The 19,721-nt window shown below is 39.8% G+C and overlaps 2 protein-coding genes across 5 annotated transcripts in view; one reads left to right on the top strand and one right to left on the bottom strand.

The window, feature by feature from the left end:
- Positions 1 to 8,738, bottom strand: part of RBBP5 (RB binding protein 5, histone lysine methyltransferase complex subunit) — a 34,316-nt gene extending 25,578 nt beyond the window's left edge. Inside the window, exon 1 of one of the 4 annotated variants that reach the window (XM_082396716.1) lies at positions 8,510 to 8,738. In XM_082396716.1, the coding sequence (XP_082252842.1) occupies positions 8,510 to 8,723 (214 nt within the window). In that variant the 5' untranslated portion in view covers positions 8,724 to 8,738. The remainder of the gene's footprint in view (positions 1 to 8,509) is intronic. The other 3 variants (XM_082396715.1, XM_082396713.1, XM_082396714.1) reach the window with 3 other exon arrangements.
- Positions 8,739 to 8,829: 91 nt separating this feature from the next.
- LOC309631073 (protein kinase C zeta type-like) overlaps positions 8,830 to 19,721 on the top strand; it is a 33,252-nt gene continuing 22,360 nt past the window's right edge. Inside the window, exons 1-2 of the transcript XR_014246053.1 lie at positions 8,830 to 9,127; positions 9,665 to 18,674. The gene's annotated coding sequence lies outside the window, so the exon portion shown is untranslated. The remainder of the gene's footprint in view (positions 9,128 to 9,664; positions 18,675 to 19,721) is intronic.

The raw sequence follows: 19,721 nt of genomic DNA, 5'->3' as shown, positions 1-19,721 counted from the left end.
TGTATGATTACCCTTCAACACAGATTACCCCTGATTTTGTATTTTTCCTTTATGTTTTAGGTGTTGTTGGTTTTTTTCCCCTTTTTTTGAGAGTCATCCTAGTTAACAGGATTATAATAAGGAGTTTAAAGGAACACAAAGAAAAAGTGTGTATAAAAAAGACTAAGCTCGTCTGAGCCACTTTGGTTGAAGAGCCTGAGCAAGAATGCTGTCAAGTAGGGTTATGGTAGCACAAGGCCACCTCCCCTAGATGCTCAAGGCCACTTTTATATTCTCTATCCTCCCACCATCTAACCACCCATCATCTAATATTTAACATTTTGTTACAATTAGATTCTTAGGCTTGCTTCTAAAGACCACAAAAGGGGGAAAAAAGATGCCCAAATGTAGCTGCCGAAGAGAAATAAACCCTGGTCAGATTTAACTTCATAATACACTTGATAATTCAAAAAACATGAATGACACATTTCCAAAACTGATTACAGAAGAAAATTCCTTGACTGGGTCAATGAGAAAAGAACACATTGAAAGGTTGTTAAAGACCTACCATTAAAATTTTTTTTAAATGTTTAATTATAAAAAAAAGGACAGCAGGCCCATATGGTTTTATGAGCAATTTCTCCTGAATCTCAAGGTACAGATAATTACTATGTTATTCAAGCTATTTCTGAGCAGAAAAAAATACGTATTAGTGTTTTATAAAGCCAACATAGCTGATACCAAAACCTGATAAGATGATACAAAAAGAAAACAAGAGCCTCTTTCACTTAAGAAAATAAATAGTGGGACTTCCCTAGTGGCACAGTGGTTAAGAATCTGCCTGCCAATGCAGGGGACATGGGTTCGATCCCTGGTGCAGGAAGATCCCACATGCCGTGGAGCAACTATGCCTGTGTGCCACAACTACTGAGCCTGCGCTCTAGAGCCCACGAGCCACAACTACTGAGCCCGTGTGGCACAACTACTGAAGCCTGCACGCCTGGAGCCCGTTCTCTGCAACAAGAGAAGCCACAGCAATGAGAAGCCCGCGCACCGCAACAAAGAGTAGTCCCCGCTCTCCGCAACTAGAGAAAGCCCGCGCGCAGCAACAAAGACCCAATGCAACCAAAAATAAATTAATTAATTAAATTGATTCTTTAAAAAAAAAACAAACAAAACAAGAACATAAATAGTACAGGGTGGGGTATTTCACCTCTAGATTCTGCAGAAATGAAAAGTAATTTCTAGCAGTGTATATAAGTATAACCAAATTCTAAACACAAAAAATCTGGAGTTTATTATTCTACCATGTAAGAAAGCATAATGGAATAGCAAGGGGAAAAAAAAAACAGGCCTACTCCAAACTCGTTCCAAAGGAACAAACAATAGCACAATGCACTCTAATGTATTCAATATATCCTTGGACAAGAATGTTTAAGAGCCATACAATCCTATGAGTAGATGCTGAAAAAAAAAATTTGCTAAAATGCAATAGCTCATTCTAATAACAGCCACATCTAACAGAAGACTACAATAAATGATAAAAACTATTAACCAAAAACACAACATTATCATTCTAAAAGGTGAAATGTTAAAACCATTTCAATTAGTATCAGCAACTAGAAAGGGATATATCACCATTATTAGTTAATATTCCTCTTGGAGATTCCAGCCAATGGAATAAGAAAATGAAACAATTGGTTTAAACATTGACTATAAGACATAAAACTATTTCTTTTGCTGATAACATTGAATACCTAGAAAACACAGAAATTCTAATTTTAAAAACCACCCAAATTAATAAGAAAATAAGGCAAGGTGGTTTGATACAAGAAAAACATTCAAACATTAACAGCTTTTCTTTAGGTTAGCAATTAATACCCAGAAATGAAAATGAAGGGGAAAATTCCATTCACAATGGCTACAGACATAAATATTTAAGGAAAAAAATGTAGTAAGAAAGACATGCCATGTATGAAGAAGAAAACTATAAAATCTTAGTTAAGGCTGTAAAATATGAATAAGTGAAAAGACAATCTACATTCTGGGGTGGGAAAGCTTAATGGCTTTCTCCAAAAACTAAGAAATTTTAAGCAATTCCAGACAGATTAAAGACAAACGTTTAAAAAAAAAATCTAAATGTACTGTAAGGTTTCTGATATATGATAAAGATGACATTTAAATTTAGTGGGAATTTACTTAATATACAGGGATGGACAACTGACTATCCATCTGAAAGAAAAAATAGTTACAATTCCTCTCTCATATCACATATAAAAATAAATTTCAGAATGGAGGAGGCAAGGGAAAAAAAGAACACTTTTTTTAAAAAAGCATTTATAGGGAATTCCCTGGCAGTCCAGTGGTTAAGACTCCGTGTTTCCAGGCAGAGGGCACAGGTTCAATCCCCGATCAGAGAACTAAGATCCCGCACGCTGCACGGCACAGCCAAAAAATTAAAAAAAAAAAAAAAGCATTTATAGTTAAGTTAAAATGTGATATCATGAGTGTGTATCTACATGAACGCATTAAAAATCATTAGTTCTATTATCTCCTAATGTGTAGGAATAGTGTCTCATAGCATTAAGTGAAGAAAGCAAGTTGCAAAAAATGTGTATAAAAAGTTCTATTTCTGTAAAAAAGCAAAAACAAAGCCCTTACAAATTGTATTTAATTATACTCATATGAGCAAGGAAAAGGTATAAAAGGATAAATTCCAGACAGCTACCATTTGGAAAGGAGGAAAAAGGTAATTTTTTCTGTATGCATATTTGTATTGTTTCCACTGTTGTGATAAATATGTACTGTATATGTTAATTTGAAAAGCATGAATTTAAAGAACTTTAATGAGTTTTCTAGACTTAAACTCATGCTGGCTTATCATTTCTTTGAAGTGCTCAAGCCTGCATTTATCATTAGCAGCTACCGCTTACTGAATGCTTATGTGTCAGACTCCGTACTAAGGTCTTCTACATACTGTCTCTTTGATCCTCTCAATTCACTATTGAGTACTATCATACGCCATTTCACAGATAAAGAAAGTTAGGATTAAAGGTTATCCCCAAGCTGACAGTTAAAAACTGGCAAAACTGGAACCTGACCAAGAAACCCTACTCTTAACTATAACTGCACTAAAAAGCCTCTATAATCTTGCCCAAATTTGACCTCAAGGTTACTAGTCTATGATTTGCAAAACACATCTGCCCTTTATTGAAAATAGTCAAAATTCTGCCCATCTTCTTTCTTTCAGCATGTCTTCTTTTCTCTCCCCAAATCTCAAAGATCACCGACATTATTTCACATGCAAGTTCCTTCAAGGCCAAGGAATATAATTCGACCAAGAGAAGTGAGCTAAGTGACCCACCTAAAATCCCTACCTATTGAGGACTCTTCTTGGCAATAACCAATGATCACTTTATTTGTTCAAAAACAAACAAACAAACAAAAATCCTTTTCCCCAGAGAAGGCAAAAGAAAAATAAGTTAAGCATTCCTCATGGAAGCAACCTAAATGCCCATTGACAGACAAATGGATAAAGAAGATATGGTACATATATACAATGGAATATTACTCAGCCATAAAAAGGAATGAAATTGGGTCATTTGTGGAGACGTAAATGGACCTAGAGACTGTCATACAGAGTGAAGTAAGTCAGAAAGAGAAAAACAAATATTGTATATTAACACATATATGTGGAACCTAGAAAAATGGTACAGATGAACCAGTTTGCAGGGCAGAAATAGAGACACAGATGTAGAGAACAGACGTATGGATACCAAGGGGGGAAAGTGGGGTGGGGGTGGGGGTGGTGGTGTGATGAATTGGGAGATTGGGATTGACATGTATACACTAATATGTATAAAATGGACAACTATGGGATTGACATGTATACACTAATATGTATAAAATGGACAACTAATAAGAACCTGCTGTATAAAAAAATAAATAAAATAAAATTTTTTAAAAAAGAAGTTAAGCATTCCACTTCCCTTTTGCCTATAAACTATAAAAGCCCAGAGTAGGCACATGAAAGACATTTGTTGAGTGTTGAATGAATAATTTTGGTATTACACCATCCAGCCCAAACAAGCAGGAAACTTCTTTGCTCTTAGCACTCCACATAATGTTAAAAACCCTTTCTAGTTGCCTCGTTTTTACAATCTTGGCCTTCAGTCACATTAGCTTTCCTGACACTATACTTAAAAGCTAGTGCCACCCTCATGTATTCACCTTCGGCAACGTGTCCTTCTTTTGTACATGCCTTTTTGGAATCTGAGTTTAGACTGCTTCCAGTGCAAGCACACCAGTTCCCTCAGGTGCCTCCTCCTTTTTTCCCAGTTAGGACTCTTTCTCCAAACTGCCTTTTAGCTTTCTAGTCTTGGAATAATACCTATTCTCTAAATTGCTGAACATCCACCTCCTTAAAAACTTGGTTATCATGAACTCTAAAATTTCGTGGTCCTTTTCTCCCAGTGGAAGTATTTTCGACTTGCCAACCAATTCCTGCCTACCGTAATAGTTAGGTCCAGAGTAGCAGTTTCCATTCCACTTCCTCAATCTAACAGGTGATAACACAATCAGCAGCATTTCTTTTTAGAGAAATGCAACTTGCAGGTGGCTAAATAACTGATCTTACCACACCCCAATCTGATGCCATCGCTACCATAATTACTATATTTCCTTGGCTCCAGTCTGGCCTCCCTCATCAATCCTTAACAAAGCTGCTACAGCCAACTTTCTAAGCCCCAAATCTCATCATGTCACTTACCTGCTCAAAAATCTCCCTTGTTAAACAATATGCTGAACTCCTAAGTATAATTTTAAAAAGCAATAATCTGGCCCCAACCAGTATTTTCCATTTTATCTTTGACTAACTCCTCATTAGCACCTGGGACAGAACCTTGCATAATCCACCCTAAGCACCAGCTGTAAACTGCTAACCATTTCCAGAATATATATCACATGTTCATGCCTCAGAATGTTTACCCCTACTGTTCTCTGCACTGGTAATTACCTTCTCCATTTGTCCCTCTGGAAAAATCCTCCTCCATGTTTACTGTCTGCGTTAAATGGCACTTCCTCTATAAAGTCATCCCCAAATTCTACCGCCAACCCCAACAATGCAAAATTAATTGCTCTTTCAGCTGGATTCCCATAATATAGTGGATAATATAGTGGATTCTCACTATTTATTGTGGTTCCATATCCTAGTTATTTGTTTATGCCCCTATCCTCCTAGTTTTATGTATTTATCCAGGGCAAAAGCTGTATCTCATTTCAGTGTTTATCAAACATTAGGAGCCAATCCACCACAAATGGATAAATCATTCAGTGAGCCACACCATACAAGTTTTTTAATAGATCAGAACAGAAGATATCAGAGGACACTGAGCATAACAACAATTAGTATCATTTTCAGAAACAGTTATGTGTGTGTATATATAACGGATTGTCATAGAAAATACATTTCTTACTATGAGCTGTAGTAAAAGTAAGTTTGAAAAACACTTATTTAACTTTTACCTCCAGTGCCTACTGCCTAATACACAGCAAGGGCTCAGAAAGTGGTTGCAGAGGTAAAAGTATTTGAGTGTCCACATTAAGAACACATTATCACGGCTTCCCTGGTGGCGCAGTGGTTGAGAGTCTGCCTACCAATGCAGGGGACACGGGTTCGAGCCCTGGTCTGGGAAGATCCCACATGCCGCGGAGCAACTGGGCCCGTGAGCCACAACTACTGAGCCTGTGCTCTAGAGCCCACGAGCCACAACTACTGAGCCTGCGCGTCTGGAGCCTGTGCTCCGCGACAAGAGAGGCCGCGATAGTGAGAGGCCCGCGCACCGCGATGAAGAGTGGGCCCCACTTGCCACAACTAGAGAAAGCCCTCGCACGGAAACGAAGACCCAACACAGCCATAAATAAATAAATAAATAAAAATTTTTTAAAAAAAAAAAGAACACATTATCATTCCTTTCCTTTATCTGGCCAGATATGGTTTAGTATGCTCCCACAATCACATCACTTCTGTTCCTTTCTCCTTTATATCTGCAATAATTAACTTTCTCGCTGTAAAACTCAAGTCATTCCCATAGAGATTTATATCTTTTGAATCCAGCCAGCCTTCTTTTAAATTGTCTAACCTTCCAATGCTAAATATTCCTTCCTAAGTTTTACCCACATGAATCTTCTGTATCATACAAGAAAAATCTTTCCCATCTGCTCTCTCTTTCAAGGTATGAGCCTATCTATCACCTTTTCTCCATAGTTAAGATTTTAAAAATAAGGATCAACCCTTTGCCTCCAGTCCATCTCACACATCTTCCTAAAATCACTGTAACCCAGCTTCTGTTCAAGTTGCTAAGGAGCCCCAAGTTGCCCAAGAACTAAGTTGCCCACAAACTGAGTAGAGTAGCCCTTTCTCAGCTCTTAGCCTCAACTGCTCTACAACTGCTTCTATGGAAGACACCACACCAACCTGCATTCTCTTCTACCTCTACATGAATAAACATATGAAAAGCACTTGAAAATAGGCCTAGCTCATAGTAAGTACTATGTAACTGTTAGTTGATACATTATCATTTATTCCTCCTCTTATTCCCTAAATATAGATGATTGTCCAAGATTCTGTCCTCAGCAGTTTTCTTTTCTTCCCCTCCCACTTTCTCCCTGGGTCTTATCGTCTCCTCACAAGGTTTTGACTAGCCCACCTGTAGAAGGGCTAGTCAAAACCTTGTGAGGAGATGATAAGTAAATCCTCCTCTCTCATAAATCCAAACCCATCTCCTGAACCACAGGCCCACACTCAACATACCCAATGCTGTCTTTTCCAAATGTCCTTAAATGTTTATGAATAGCACCACCATAGTTCCCATTTTTCACTTCACTCTCTTCCTCACCACCAGCACCACCATCAGCACCACTACCACCATGATATGTAGTCAATTTTCAAATTGTCAACTCTACCTTCTCAATGTCTTTTCTTTCCATTTTCTAGTTCAGACCTTCTTTATCCCTCATCTACTCTAGCCCTCCAAATTGGCAGACTCAACTACACACTGTTGTCAGATAAATCTTTTTTAAAAAAATCACAGCTCTGATTGAATTACTTACCAGGTCAAAACCCTTCAATGGATCTGCCCTACTTTCCTTAAAAAGCACAGCTTTTCAGCTGGGTATTCAAAAGCCTCCAAGGAGTAGATGGTACCAACCCCATCTCTTGGCCTTCTCCTTATTCACAGTACCCACAACCTCGCCAAGCTGGAAAATATCTTTAGGACTCATCTCACTGATGTCTTAGCTCAAACGTATTCCTAATAAACACTCCTCCCAATATCTTCATACTTCAGTCTGTCAATATTTTACCAAGCTTAAATATCCACTCAAAACTCCAAATCCTCCACAGGTTTGGTTTTTTGTTTGTTTGTTTTTGTTCTTTCTTGATTACCTTTCTTCCCCTGCCCCAAAGATATTCACTCCCTCTTCCAAATGTTCTTAGCCCTTAGTAAAGACTCTTTAAGGCTGGCCATATATACACTAATATGTATAAAACAGATAACTAATAAGAACCTACTGTATAAAAAGTAAATTTTTAAAAAAAGGGTAACCTACGTTCTACAATATAGTATGGCTATTTACATAAACACCTTATTCTCCACACTTAACAAAAAGCTCCTTAAAAGCAAAGACCATTTCTTAAATAGCTTTACAGTCTTTAGGACTGCCACTATATCTTCTGAATTTAACTTTTTTAAAGAGAAACACAACCACTGAAAATAGCAAGTCGCTTAGTTCTTGAAAACCTCAGACATCCTTAGGCTACGATGCTAAACATTCCCTAATGAAAACCCAGAAGAACCTACAGTTTATAAACAACTTGGGTAAAGGGTAAGGAGGAAATGAATCAGAGAGGGTGACAAAAGGAAACTGCCTTGTAGTTCACCCCTCAGTGTTTTACACACCGTCCCTGATAAAGACCTTAAATAGAAAGTCAAGGTAACTGGATTCCAGTGCCAACTATATGCCAACTATACCATTTACTTGCTTAGTGCCTTCAAGTCAGTACCCTCTGAGGCTTTTTTAATTTATTCAATGAGGGACTTGTACTAGAAGATAAACACGTTCCCCTCCTTAGGCACCCCATGTTTCTTCAAAAACCCATGTTTCACCCAAAACCCTGACAAGTGTTCAAAGCTTTACCTCAAGCCTCACTTCCTCAGATTCCTTCCCCAGTAACTCTGGTCCTGCCTGCTCTGGGCTACTTCAGCACCTGTAATCCTTGTAACCGAAACTAAGTCACAAACTATCTGTCCCTAACGCTTCACAAGTGAACTGCAAAGTGGCCTCAGGAAAAGCAATGCATTCCGCTCAGGCAGAAGCTAGCCTTCCTCTCCCTGTTGCTGCTCCATATCAAGGCGCCCAAAGATGCATCTAGAACTGTGTCCCTAATGTTGCAGCCTGAGTCCCCTCCGCCTGGGTTCCCTCCTTTCCAGGACCAAAAGGTTCTCTAAGAAGTAGCCATAGTCCTCCTCACCCAGTAACTCGAGGTTCATCCCTGAGGACTCTGGCCGTCCGGTCTCAGCTCCAGCAACGACACCTTCTCTCCCGCCCGCTTCAAAAACCTGCGTCTGACTGGGGGGCGCCGCAAAGAGCCTGGCGCAAGCTCCGGAGACTTTCTGGTTTAGAAGACCCCACAGCTTCCGCTTTCTTCCCTCGCCTTCCTTGTTCGTTTCAAGTGGGCTGTCCATATATATGCCTAACCAAAAAGAAGAAAAAAACTCTCTCGGAATCACTTGACTATGATATTTTTTAATGGATAAAAATGCTATCGTCACTCAGGTTTTTTTTAAAAGTGCAAGAATTTGGGGCTGTTTTCTCTCGGATCATGTAAGTGAGCTAGAGAGTTTAGGCACATAGTTAGACTACTAATCCTTCCCGTGTTGTGTGTTCAGCGGCGTTGTCCCGGCGGGCTGCCTCAGATGCCGCCGGAAGGGTTCCGGCCGAGTGTCTGAAGTAGCACAGCAGGAACAGTCGGCCCCAGAGCTCGGGTGTGGAGCGCAGCTGTATTCGACAAGGCGGTACTCGCCCTGTATGTAGGCTAGTTATCGTGTATCTGTCTCAGTCTTGTGAAAATTATTTCACATTTGTAAAGGTATGCCATCGATCCCACAGAAACGTCCGATAGAATTTATCTAAGGATTTACCGTGTACCCAGCGTTGACCAGGACCCTGGAAGTGAATTGGAATGGGAGGTGACTGAGTTCCCTGGAACTCAATCAGACAGAACGGTGATGAGATACCCAAAGCAACTAGAGGCCAGTTGATGTAACTAGCGAATGGGCAAATTCTGTATAAACAGGTTTTGACTATGAATGCTGTGGGCTATGACAAAAAGGAAAGATGGGCGTAGGTTGGCTGCAAAAAAAATAGGACTGGCGCTAGATCCTCTTACGTAAATTACGTGGCCTCTTATGTAGCCAGTAATCCCAGCTCTTCTCTTAGTACTAACTTCACCCCTTGGGCAGTATTTTATCCTCTGTGTCTCAGTTTTCTTATATGTAAAATGGGGGTAGTGCTTACAGGGTTATTGTGAAGGTTAAATGAGTGAACACATATGAAATGCTTAGAACAGCAAGTGCCCAGTAAATGTTAGCTGTTACTACTTTCCCCTAAATGATCTCACTTCCAGACTTACCTGGTGGTACAGTGGTTAATCCGCCTGCCAATGCAGTGGACACGGGTTCAAGCCCGGGTCCGGGAAGATCCCACGTGCCGCAGAGCAACTAAGCCCGTGTGCCACAACTACTGAGCCTGCGTGCCACAACTACTGAAGCCCACGCACCTAGAGCCCATGCTCCGCAACAAGAGAAGCCACCGCAACGAGAAGCCCGCGCACCGCGAGGAAGAGTAGCCCCCGCTCGCTGCAACTAGAGAAAGCCCATGCGCAGCAACACAGACCCAATGCAGCCAAAGATAAATAAATAAATTTATTTAAAAAAGAAAAAAATTATCTCACTTCCTTGAGAACATTAGGGTAGCTACTGGCCCCATTTGACCAAGTGCAGTAATTGAGGCTCAGAGAAATTAGACATGTTAAAGAGAAAACCACAGGCCCAAAATGGCGTCACTTGTGCTAAAGCCCGTGATACCAGATCTAGATCTAATACCTGATCTAAATGCAGTTTCAACCTTCACCAGAAATGTAATCTTTATTGGCTAGTCTGGAATTTTCAGCACCAACGAGGTAATATGTCTCCTGGGCCCTCTCCACCTCTGCTTACCACCCAACACCCCCCAGAAGGGGCAATCTGCATGATAAAACCCTTGCCTTTCCCTTCCTCCCAGAAAGAAGGTCTGTTGACCTAAAAATAATCCTTTCTTTTCTTTTGCTAATAGCTCCCTTACCCTACCCTTCTTCCTATAAAAAGCTTCCATTTTGTACTTCCCTCAGAGTGCCCTTCTGTTTACAAGATGGAATGCTGCCCATCTAGTTTAATAATGCCAATTAGATCTTCAAACTTACTCGGTTGAATTTTGGTTTTTAACAGGCAGTTTGCATTCCTTCACATATCCAAAACATGGCCAAAATGCATCTAAAATATTGTACTACCAACGATGGTATGTAGGAGTATTTCTGCACACCTTTGTAATCATTCGTTATTATCAGTTCTCTCAAACACTGCCAACTGGGTGGGTGAAAAAATGTCATTGTTACATTTATTTCCTAATAAGGATGATCAGCTTTTCACATGTATAAGTGTGTATTTTTCTCTTCTGTGAGGTGACCGGTTCATATCCTCTATTTTTTGGATGGCGTATTCATCTTGTTTGATTTTTAAGCAAGGAATAATATGATCAGATTGATGCTTAAAGAAAGAAAACAAGGACAGTGTGGAGCAGGGCTTGATTAGAGGGGTGGAAAGCAGTTAGGAGATTACTATAGTAATCTTGTAGAGATGAGGAAGACCTAGGCAATGTATTCAAGAGAGAGGTACCAGACAGAACTGACTGAATGGGAAAGACCTTTTGCATGTGGAAAGTATTAGAAGGTCAGGAGGCTGGTGTGACTCCCATGTTTCTAGTTTGGTGGTTCCATTTGCCAAAGTAGAGAATGCAGGAAAAGGAATAGCTTTGGCAATGTAGATGAAGAGTACCCCACTGGGACAAGTTGGGTTTAAGGAGCCTGTGAGAAATTCAAGTGATCCTACAAGCATGGAGTTCAAAGAAGAAGTCTAGTCTAAAGATCTACTGTATTTCATCAATTCTAATATGTACACTTTTCCACATTTAAAAATCTATGAAATAAGGATATATCTTACATTTGATTATATCTCATATTTAGCAGTGGGTTTGTTTCTTAGTGCTAAGAATCACTAAGATAAGATAATCATGTGTCTTATAACTTGTGGCATCTTTGATTTGATGATAAACAGTGTTATTGGTCGACTTTTGCTTTACAAAGTCTTTTTTTTTTTTTTTTTTTGGCTGCGCCATGCGACATGCAGGATCCTAGTTCCCCATTCAGGGATCGAACCCATGCACCCTGCAGTGGAAGTGCGAGGTCCCAACCACTGGACCACCAGGGAATTCCCTACAAAGTCTTATTAATACTACCAACTACAAAGGAAGGTACCCATATTTGTGTGTTGAAGGGGAGAAAGGGAAATTTAATATTCTTCCTTCTCGCCCTGAAGCAACTTGTACCTGTCATTCAGATTCTATGTGAGAAAGAACTTTTTTTAGCTAGGCTGAACTTCTGTTTCATTAAAGACTTTTACAGATCCTCCTGAAATTAGGCCAGCAGGTATTTACCTCTTCTCCATGTAAAAATCAGGAATTCTCTGAGTGGAGCACCTCCCAATCAGCTAGGATACACTCCTGCAGCTGGCTCAAATCACAGGCAGTATGGTGAGGGCCAGGAGATTATTGTAGCATTTCAAAGATATAACCAGTGGTTCTCAACTTTAGCCACACGTTGGACTTTCTGTGGCGCTTCAAAATAATATAGGTGCCTGGGTCCCACACCCAGAGATCCTGCATTAATTGCAGAATCTACCTAGAGCATTCCTAGGCATGGTATTTTAAAAGCTCCTAGGTGATTCTAATGTTCAGACAAGGTTGAAAACCACTACTGTAGTACAAGGCTGGGGGTGCCACCCAAATTATTGGCTGAGACAGGGGGTGAAGGCTTTCTCAGGAAGTGTACACTTGACCACAATCTGTGCTTATTGCCAGAGATTACAGACTTCAAAGTTAGAGCTAAGAAAGAAAACATTATATGGGCAGTAACATCAGCATAGCTCTTGGTTCCCTGGAGAAAAGAAGAATTGGAGGCGAAGAAAGATCTGTGCTATTCACTTGAATGTACACCTCCAACAATGGAAAAATACACATACACAGGTTATTCATTGCAGTACTGTTTGTAATTGCAAAATATTGGAAACAACCTAAGTGTTCATACGTTTATGGTATATAATACAATGGCATACTCAGCAGCTATTTTAAAAAACAAGGAAGAACTCTGTGAATTGATATAAAGTGGTTGCCAAGACATACTGCTAAAAGAAAAATGCAAAGCACAAAAGATTTATCTATACAATGCTGGCCTAAGAAAGAAAGGAATATAAGAAAACATACTGCATTTGCCCATATGTGCAAAAGAAATACAGAAAAGATAAATCAGAAACTAAGGAGACTGGTTACCTATAGGAAGCAGGTGTGAAATGAATGGAAAAAAGGGGGGGTAAACGAGAATGGGGTAACAGGGATGACGAGGTAGTGATACTGTATATATTTTTTAACATCTTTATTGGAGTATAATTGCTTTATAATGTTGTGTTAGTTTCAGCTGTATAACAAAGTGAATCAGCTATATGCATACATATATCCCCATATCCCCTTCTTGCGCCCCCCTCCCACCCTCCTTATCCCACCCCTCTAGGTGCTCACAAAGCACAAAGCTGATTTCCCTATGCTACACAGCTGCTTCCCACTAGCTATCTATTTTACATTTGGTAGTGTATTTATGTCCATGCCACTCTCTCACTTTGTCCCAGTTTACCCTTCCCCCACCATGTGTTCACAAGTCCATTCTATATGTCTGTGTCTTTATTCCTGTCCTGCCCCTAGGTTCATCAGAACCTTTTTTTTTTTTAGATTCCATAAATATGTTTAGCATACGGTATTTTTCTCTGTCTGACTTACTTCACTCTGTGTGACAGACTGTAGGTCTGTCCACCTCACTACAAATAACTCAGTTTCATTTCTTTTTATGGCTGAATAATATTCCATTGTATAAATGTGCCACATCTTCTTTATCCATTCATCTGTCGATGGACACTTAGGTTGCTTCCATGTCCTGGCTACTGTAAATAGTGCTGCATTGAACATTGGGGTGCATGACTCTTTTTGAATTATGGTTTTCTCAGGGTATATGCCCAGTAGTGGGATTGCTGGGTCATATGGTAGTTCTATTTTTAGTTTTTTAAGGAACCTCCATACTGTTCTCCATAGTGGCTGTATTAATTTACATTCCCACCAACAGTGCAAGAGGGTTCCCTTTTCTCCACACCCTCTCTAGCATTTATTGTTTGTAGATTTTTTGATGATGGCCATTCTGACTGGTGTGAGGTGATACCTCATTGTAGTTTTGATTTGCATTTCTGTAATGATTAGTGATGTTGAGCATCTTGTCATGTGTTTGTTGGCAATCTGTATATCTTCTTTGGAGAAATGTCTATTTAGGTCTTCTGCCCATTTTGGGATTGGGTTTTTTGTTTTTTTGATATTGAGCTGCATGAGCTGCTTGTATATTTTGGAGATTAATCCTGTGTCAGTTGCCTCGTTTGCAAATATTTTCTCCCATTCTGAGGGTTCTCTTTTTGTCTTTTTTATGGTTTCCTTTGCTGTGCAAAGGCTTTTAAGTTTCATTAGGTCCCATTTGTTCATTTTTGGTTTTCTTTCCATTTCTCTAGGAGGTGGGTCAAAAAAGGATCTTGCTGTGATTTATGTCATAGAGTGTTCTGCCTACGTTTTCCTCTAAGAGTTTTATAGTGTCTGGCCTTACATTTAGGTCTTTAATTCATGTTGAGTTTATTTTTGTGTATGGTGTTAGGAAGTGTTCTAATTTCATTCTTTTACATGTAGCTGTCCAGTTTTCCCAGCACCACTTATTGAAGAGGCTGTCTTTTCTCCACTGTGTATTCTTGCCTCCTTTATCAAAGATAAGGTGACCATTTGTGCGTGGATTTATCTCTGGGCTTTCTATCCTGTTCCATTGATCTATATTTCTGTTTTTGTGCCAGTACCATACTGTCTTGATTACTTAGCTTTGTAGTATAGTCTGAAGTCAGGGAGCCTGATTCTTCCAGCTCCATTTTTCTTTCTCAATATTGCTTTGGCTATTCGGGTTCTTTTGTGTTTCCATACAAATTTTGAAATTTTTTGTTCTAGTTCTGTGAAAAATGCCATTGGTAGTTTGATAGGGTTTGCATTGAATCTGTAGATTGCTTTGGGTAGTATTTCAGAATCATCATTTTCACAATGTTGATTCTTCCAATCCAAGAATATGGTATATCTCTCCATCTGTTGGCATCATCTTTAATTTCTTTCATCAGTGTCTTACAGTTTTCTGCATACAGGTCTTTTGTCTCCTTAGGTAGGTTTATTCCTAGGTATTTTATTCTTTTTGTTGCAGTGGTAAATGGGAGTGTTTCCTTAATTTCTCTTTCAGATTTTTCATCATTAGTGTATAGGAATGTAAGAGATTTCTGTGCATTAATTTTCTATCCTGCTACTCTACCAAATTTATTGATTAGCTCTAGTAGTTTTCTGGTAGCATCTTTAGGATTCTCTATGTATAGTATCATGTTATCTGAAAACAGTGGCAGTTTTACTTCTTCTTTTCTGATTTGGATTCCTTTTATTTCTTTTTCTTCTCTGATTGTTGTGGCTAAAACTTCCAAAACTATGTTGAATAATAGTGGTGAGAGTGGACATCCTTGTCTTGTTCCTGATCCTAGAGGAAATGCTTTCAGTTTTTCACCATTGAGAATGTTGTTTGCTGTAGGTTTGTCATGTATGGCCTTTATTATGTTGAGGTAGGTTCCCTCTATGCCTGCTTTCTGGAGAGGTTTTATCATAAATGGGTGTTGAATTTTGTCAAAAGCTTTTTCTGCATATACTGAGATGATCATATGGTTTTTCTCCTTCAATTTGTTAATATGGTGTATCACATTGATTGATTTGCATATATTGAAAAATCCTTGCATTCCTGGGATAAACCCCACTTGATCATGGTGTATGATCCTTTTAATGTGCTGTTGGATTCTGTTTGCTCGTATTTTGTTGAGGATTTTTGCATCTATGTTCTTCAGAGATATTGGCCTGTAGTTTTCTTTTTCGGTGACATCTTTGTCTTGTTTTGGTATCAGGGTGATGGTGGCCTCGTAGAATGAGTTTGGGAGTGTTCCTTCCTCTGCTATATTTTGGAAGAGTTTGAAAAGGATAGGTGTTAGCTCTTCTCTAAATGTTTGATAGAATTCGCCTGTGAAGACATCTGGTCCTGGACCTTTGCTTATTGGAAGATTTTTAATCACAGTCTCAATTTCAGTGCTTGTGATTGGTCTGTTTATATTTTCTATTTCTTCCTGGTTCACTCTCAGAAGGTTGTGCTTTTCTAAGAATTTGTCCATTTCTTCCAGGTTGTCCATTTTATTGGCATATAGTTGCTTGTAGTAATCTCTCATGATCCTTTGTATTTCTGCAGTGTCAGTTGTTACTTCTCTTTTTTCATTTCTAATTCTGTTCATTTGAGTCTTCTCCCTTTTTTTCTTGATGTGTCTGGCTAATGGTTTATCAATTTTAATTATCTTCTCAAAGAACCAGCTTTTAGTTTTATTGATTTTTGCTATTGTTTCCTTCATTTCTTTTTCATTTATTTCTGATCTGATCTTTATGATTTCTTTCCTTCTGCTAACTTTGGGTTTTTTTTGGTTCTTCTTTCTCTAATTGCTTTAGGTGTAAGGTTAGGTTGTTTATTTGAGATTTTTCTTGTTTCTTGAAGTAGGATTGTATTGCTATAAACTTCCCTCTTAGACCTGCTTTTGCTGCATCCGATAGGTTTTGGGTCATCGTGTTTTCATTGTCATTTGTTTCTAGCTATTTTTTCATTTCCTCTTTGATTTCTTCAGTGATCTATAGGTTATTTAGTAGTGTATTGTTTAGCCTCCGTGTGTTTGTATTTTTTACTGTAATTGATATCTAGTCTCATAGTGTTGTGGTCGGAAAAGATAAGTGATATGATTTCGATTTTCTTAAATTTACCAAGGCTTGATTTGTGACCCAAGATATGGTCTATCCTGGAGAATGTTCCATGAGCACTTGAGAAGAAAGTGTATTCTGTTGTTTTTGGATGGAATGTCCTATAAATATCAATTCAGTCCATCTTGTCTAATGTGTCATTTAAAGCTTGTGTTTTATTTTCATTTTGGATGATCTGTCCATTGGTGAAAGTGGAGTGTTAAAGTCCCCTACTATTATTGTGTTACTGTCAATTTCCCCTTTTATGGCTGTTAGCATTTGCCTTATGTGTTGAGGTGCTCCTATGTTGGGTGCATAAATATTTACAATTGTTATATCTTCTTCTTGGATTGATCCCTTGATCGTTATGTAGTGTCCTTCTTTGTCTCTTGTAATAGTCTTTATTTTAAAGTCTATTTTGTCTGATATGAGAATTGCTACTCCAGCTTTCTTTTGATTTCCATTTGCATGGAATATCTTTTTCCATCCCCTCACTTTCAGTCTGTATGTGTCCCTAGGTCTGAAGTGGGTCTCTTGTAGACAGCATATGTACGGGTCTTGTTTTTGTATCCATTCAACCTGTCTATGTCTTTTGGTTGGAGCATTTAATCCATTTACATTTAAGGTAATTATCAATATGTATGTTCCTATTACCATTTTCTTAATTGTTTTCAGTTTGTTTTTGTAGGTCTTTTCCTTCTCTCGTGTTTCCTGCCCAGAGAAGTTCCTTTAGCATTTGTTGTAAAGCTGGTTTGGTGGTGCTGAATTCTCTTAACTTTTGCTTATATGTAAAGGTTTTAATTTCTCCATCAAATCTGAATGAGATCCTTGCTGGGTAGAGTAATCTTGGTTGTAGTTTTTTCCCTTTCATCACTTTAAATATGTCCTGCCCCTCCCTTCTGGCTTGCAGAGTTTCTGCTGAAAAATCAGCTGTTAACCTTATGGGGATTCCCTTGTATGTTATTTGTTGCTTTTCCCTTGCTGCCTTTAATATTTTTTTTTGTATTTAATTTTTGATAGTTTGATTAATATGTGTCTCGGCATGTTTCTCTTTGGGTTTATCCTGTATGGTACTCTCTGTGCTTCCTGGACTTGATTGACTATTTCCTTTTCCATGTTAGGGAAGTTTTTGACTATAATGTCTTCAAATATTTTCTCAGACCCTTTCTTTTTCTCTTCTTCTTCTGGACCGCTATAATTCGAATGTTGGGGCGTTTAATATTGTCCCAGAGATCTCTGAGACTGTCCTCAATTCTTTTCATTCCTTTTTTGTTTATTCTGCTCCCTGGCAGTTATTTCCACCATTTTATCTTCCAGGTCACTTATCCATTCTTCTGCCTCAGTTATTCTGCTATTGATTCTTTCTAGAGTATTTTTAATTTCAGTAATTGTGTTGTTCATCACTGTTTGTTTGCTCTTTAGTTCTTCTAGATCCTTGTTAAATGTTTCTTGTATTTTCTCCATTCTGTTTCCAAGATCTTGGATCATCTTTACTATGATTACTCTGAATTCTTTTTCAGGTAGGTTGCCTATTTCCTCTTCATTTATTTAGTCTTGCAGGTTTTTACCTTGCTCCTTCATCTGTAACATATTTTTTTGTCGTTTCTTTTTTTTGATGGGTGGTGCTGTATTCCTATCTTACTGGTTGTTTGGCCTGAGGCGTCCAGCACTGGAGTTTGCAGGCAGTTGGATAGAGCTAGGTCCTGGTGCTAAGATGAGGACCTCTGGGAGGACTCGGAGCTCCCACCACAGGAGCTCGGGGCTGACCTTCCAGCCTGGGAACCAAGATCCCACAAGCTTTGTAGCGCAGTAAAAAAAAAAAGAAAAAAAAAAAAGAAAGAAAGAAAGAAAGAAAAAAAGCAGCGGTACAATATCAAAGAATAAAAAACAAAATTAAATTAGAAAGATAAAAAGTATATATTAGGAAAAATAAAACTATAATTGAAACAACTACAACAAGGTAAAATAAAACCACAACAGAAAAAAGAAAAAAAGGGGGGTGGTGGAACAAGCCAAAAGGAGAGAACAGTAACAAAGTATAAAGAATAAAATAAAATTAGAAAAATATTTATTAGGAAAAATAAAAATATAAAAGAATCAACAACAATGAATCAACAAGGTAAAACAGAACCCCAATCTAAAAGAGGAAAAAAGGAAAAAAAAAGAAAAGCCTTGGCTATGGGGGCGGAGTTTAGGCGGGCGTGGAATTTAGGCAGGGGTGGGGTTTGTGGTGGGGCAGGACCTAGGTGTGTGGGGGGTGACGTTTGAGCATGGGGCGGGGCCTAGGCCGGGCGACGTTCAAGCGTGGGGCGGTGCTTCTGCTTAGGACCTGCGGCGGAAGGGGAGAGGCAGCACGTCAAAAGGAGGGCGTCTGGAGTGAGGAGTTCTGGAGATTGGAGGTAGGGCCTTGAGTGAGGGTGTGTTGGTGGGGTTTAGGCCCAGCACGTTGGGGTCTCCAAGTGTAGAGGTCTGGATGCGGGGTAGGGGCAGGGCTTGGGTTCTGAGCAGTAAGAGGGAGGCTCTGAGGGCAGGGGAATAGGCCTGGGAGCCCAAGAGGCTCCCCAGTGCCTAAGTGGACAGGGAAAGCGCTGGCCGCGTTCCCTTCCATTCCTTCGTGCCTCTCCCCCACCATCTCCCCGAGGGCCTCCCCCCGTCGCTGCTGGACCCCTAACCATGGGGGGGAGGGTCCCACTTGGTGTCAGAACACCTCCCCATCCCCCAGCCACCCCTCAGGGGTGCTGGTCCTGGAGGTCCGGCCTTTACTTTTGCTCCCCCTTCCCCCCCTCCCACTCCCTCAAGACCCGTGCATCTGGAGGGGGCCTTGGTGGGCAGAGGATCAGGCCTGGGATCTCAGCAGAGGTTCCTGGGGGCCCAAGTGGGCAGGGGAAAGCTGGCCATGCTCCCTGTTGATCCTCTGCCCTCCCAGTTGTTCCCCAGTTTTCCCCTTCGGGCGTGGGATCCCTTCCCCTCCCCCAGCTGCCCCTCAGGGGCGCCAGTCCCGTCCTGCCTCCATTTCTCCTCCCCCTTCACTCCCCTCATGCCCCACGTCCTACCTGGTGGCTGGGGGTTCCTCCTGTCCCCTTAGGTGTCCGTGGTCCCCCACTGGTGCCTGGTAGGTGCCCTAGTTGTGAAGAGACGCGAATTCTGCGTCCTCCTAGTACGCCATCTTGTGTATATTTTTGTATTGCTTTGACCCTTAGAACCATAGTGGTGTATCACATACCCCAAAAATAAACAAACAACTAAAACCAACTAGGATGTGGAGAGAACCCAAATGGAATAAAAATACTAACAAATGAACCTACTGTAAAGCAATAACATAACTACACTTAAAAGGATGGGAGGAAAAGAACTAAGATGAATTCTGGGAAACAGCATCTTGATGGGATACTATAAGCCTAAAGACAAAAAGAACTATAGAAAATATCACCATTAGGTAAACACTA

The sequence above is a fragment of the Balaenoptera borealis genome (genome assembly GCF_965194805.1).
Source record: "Balaenoptera borealis genome assembly, chromosome: 1".
Taxonomy (NCBI): domain Eukaryota; kingdom Metazoa; phylum Chordata; class Mammalia; order Artiodactyla; family Balaenopteridae; genus Balaenoptera; species Balaenoptera borealis.
Note: the sequence above shows the minus strand (reverse complement) of the source record. Positions and strands in the feature narration are given on the sequence as shown.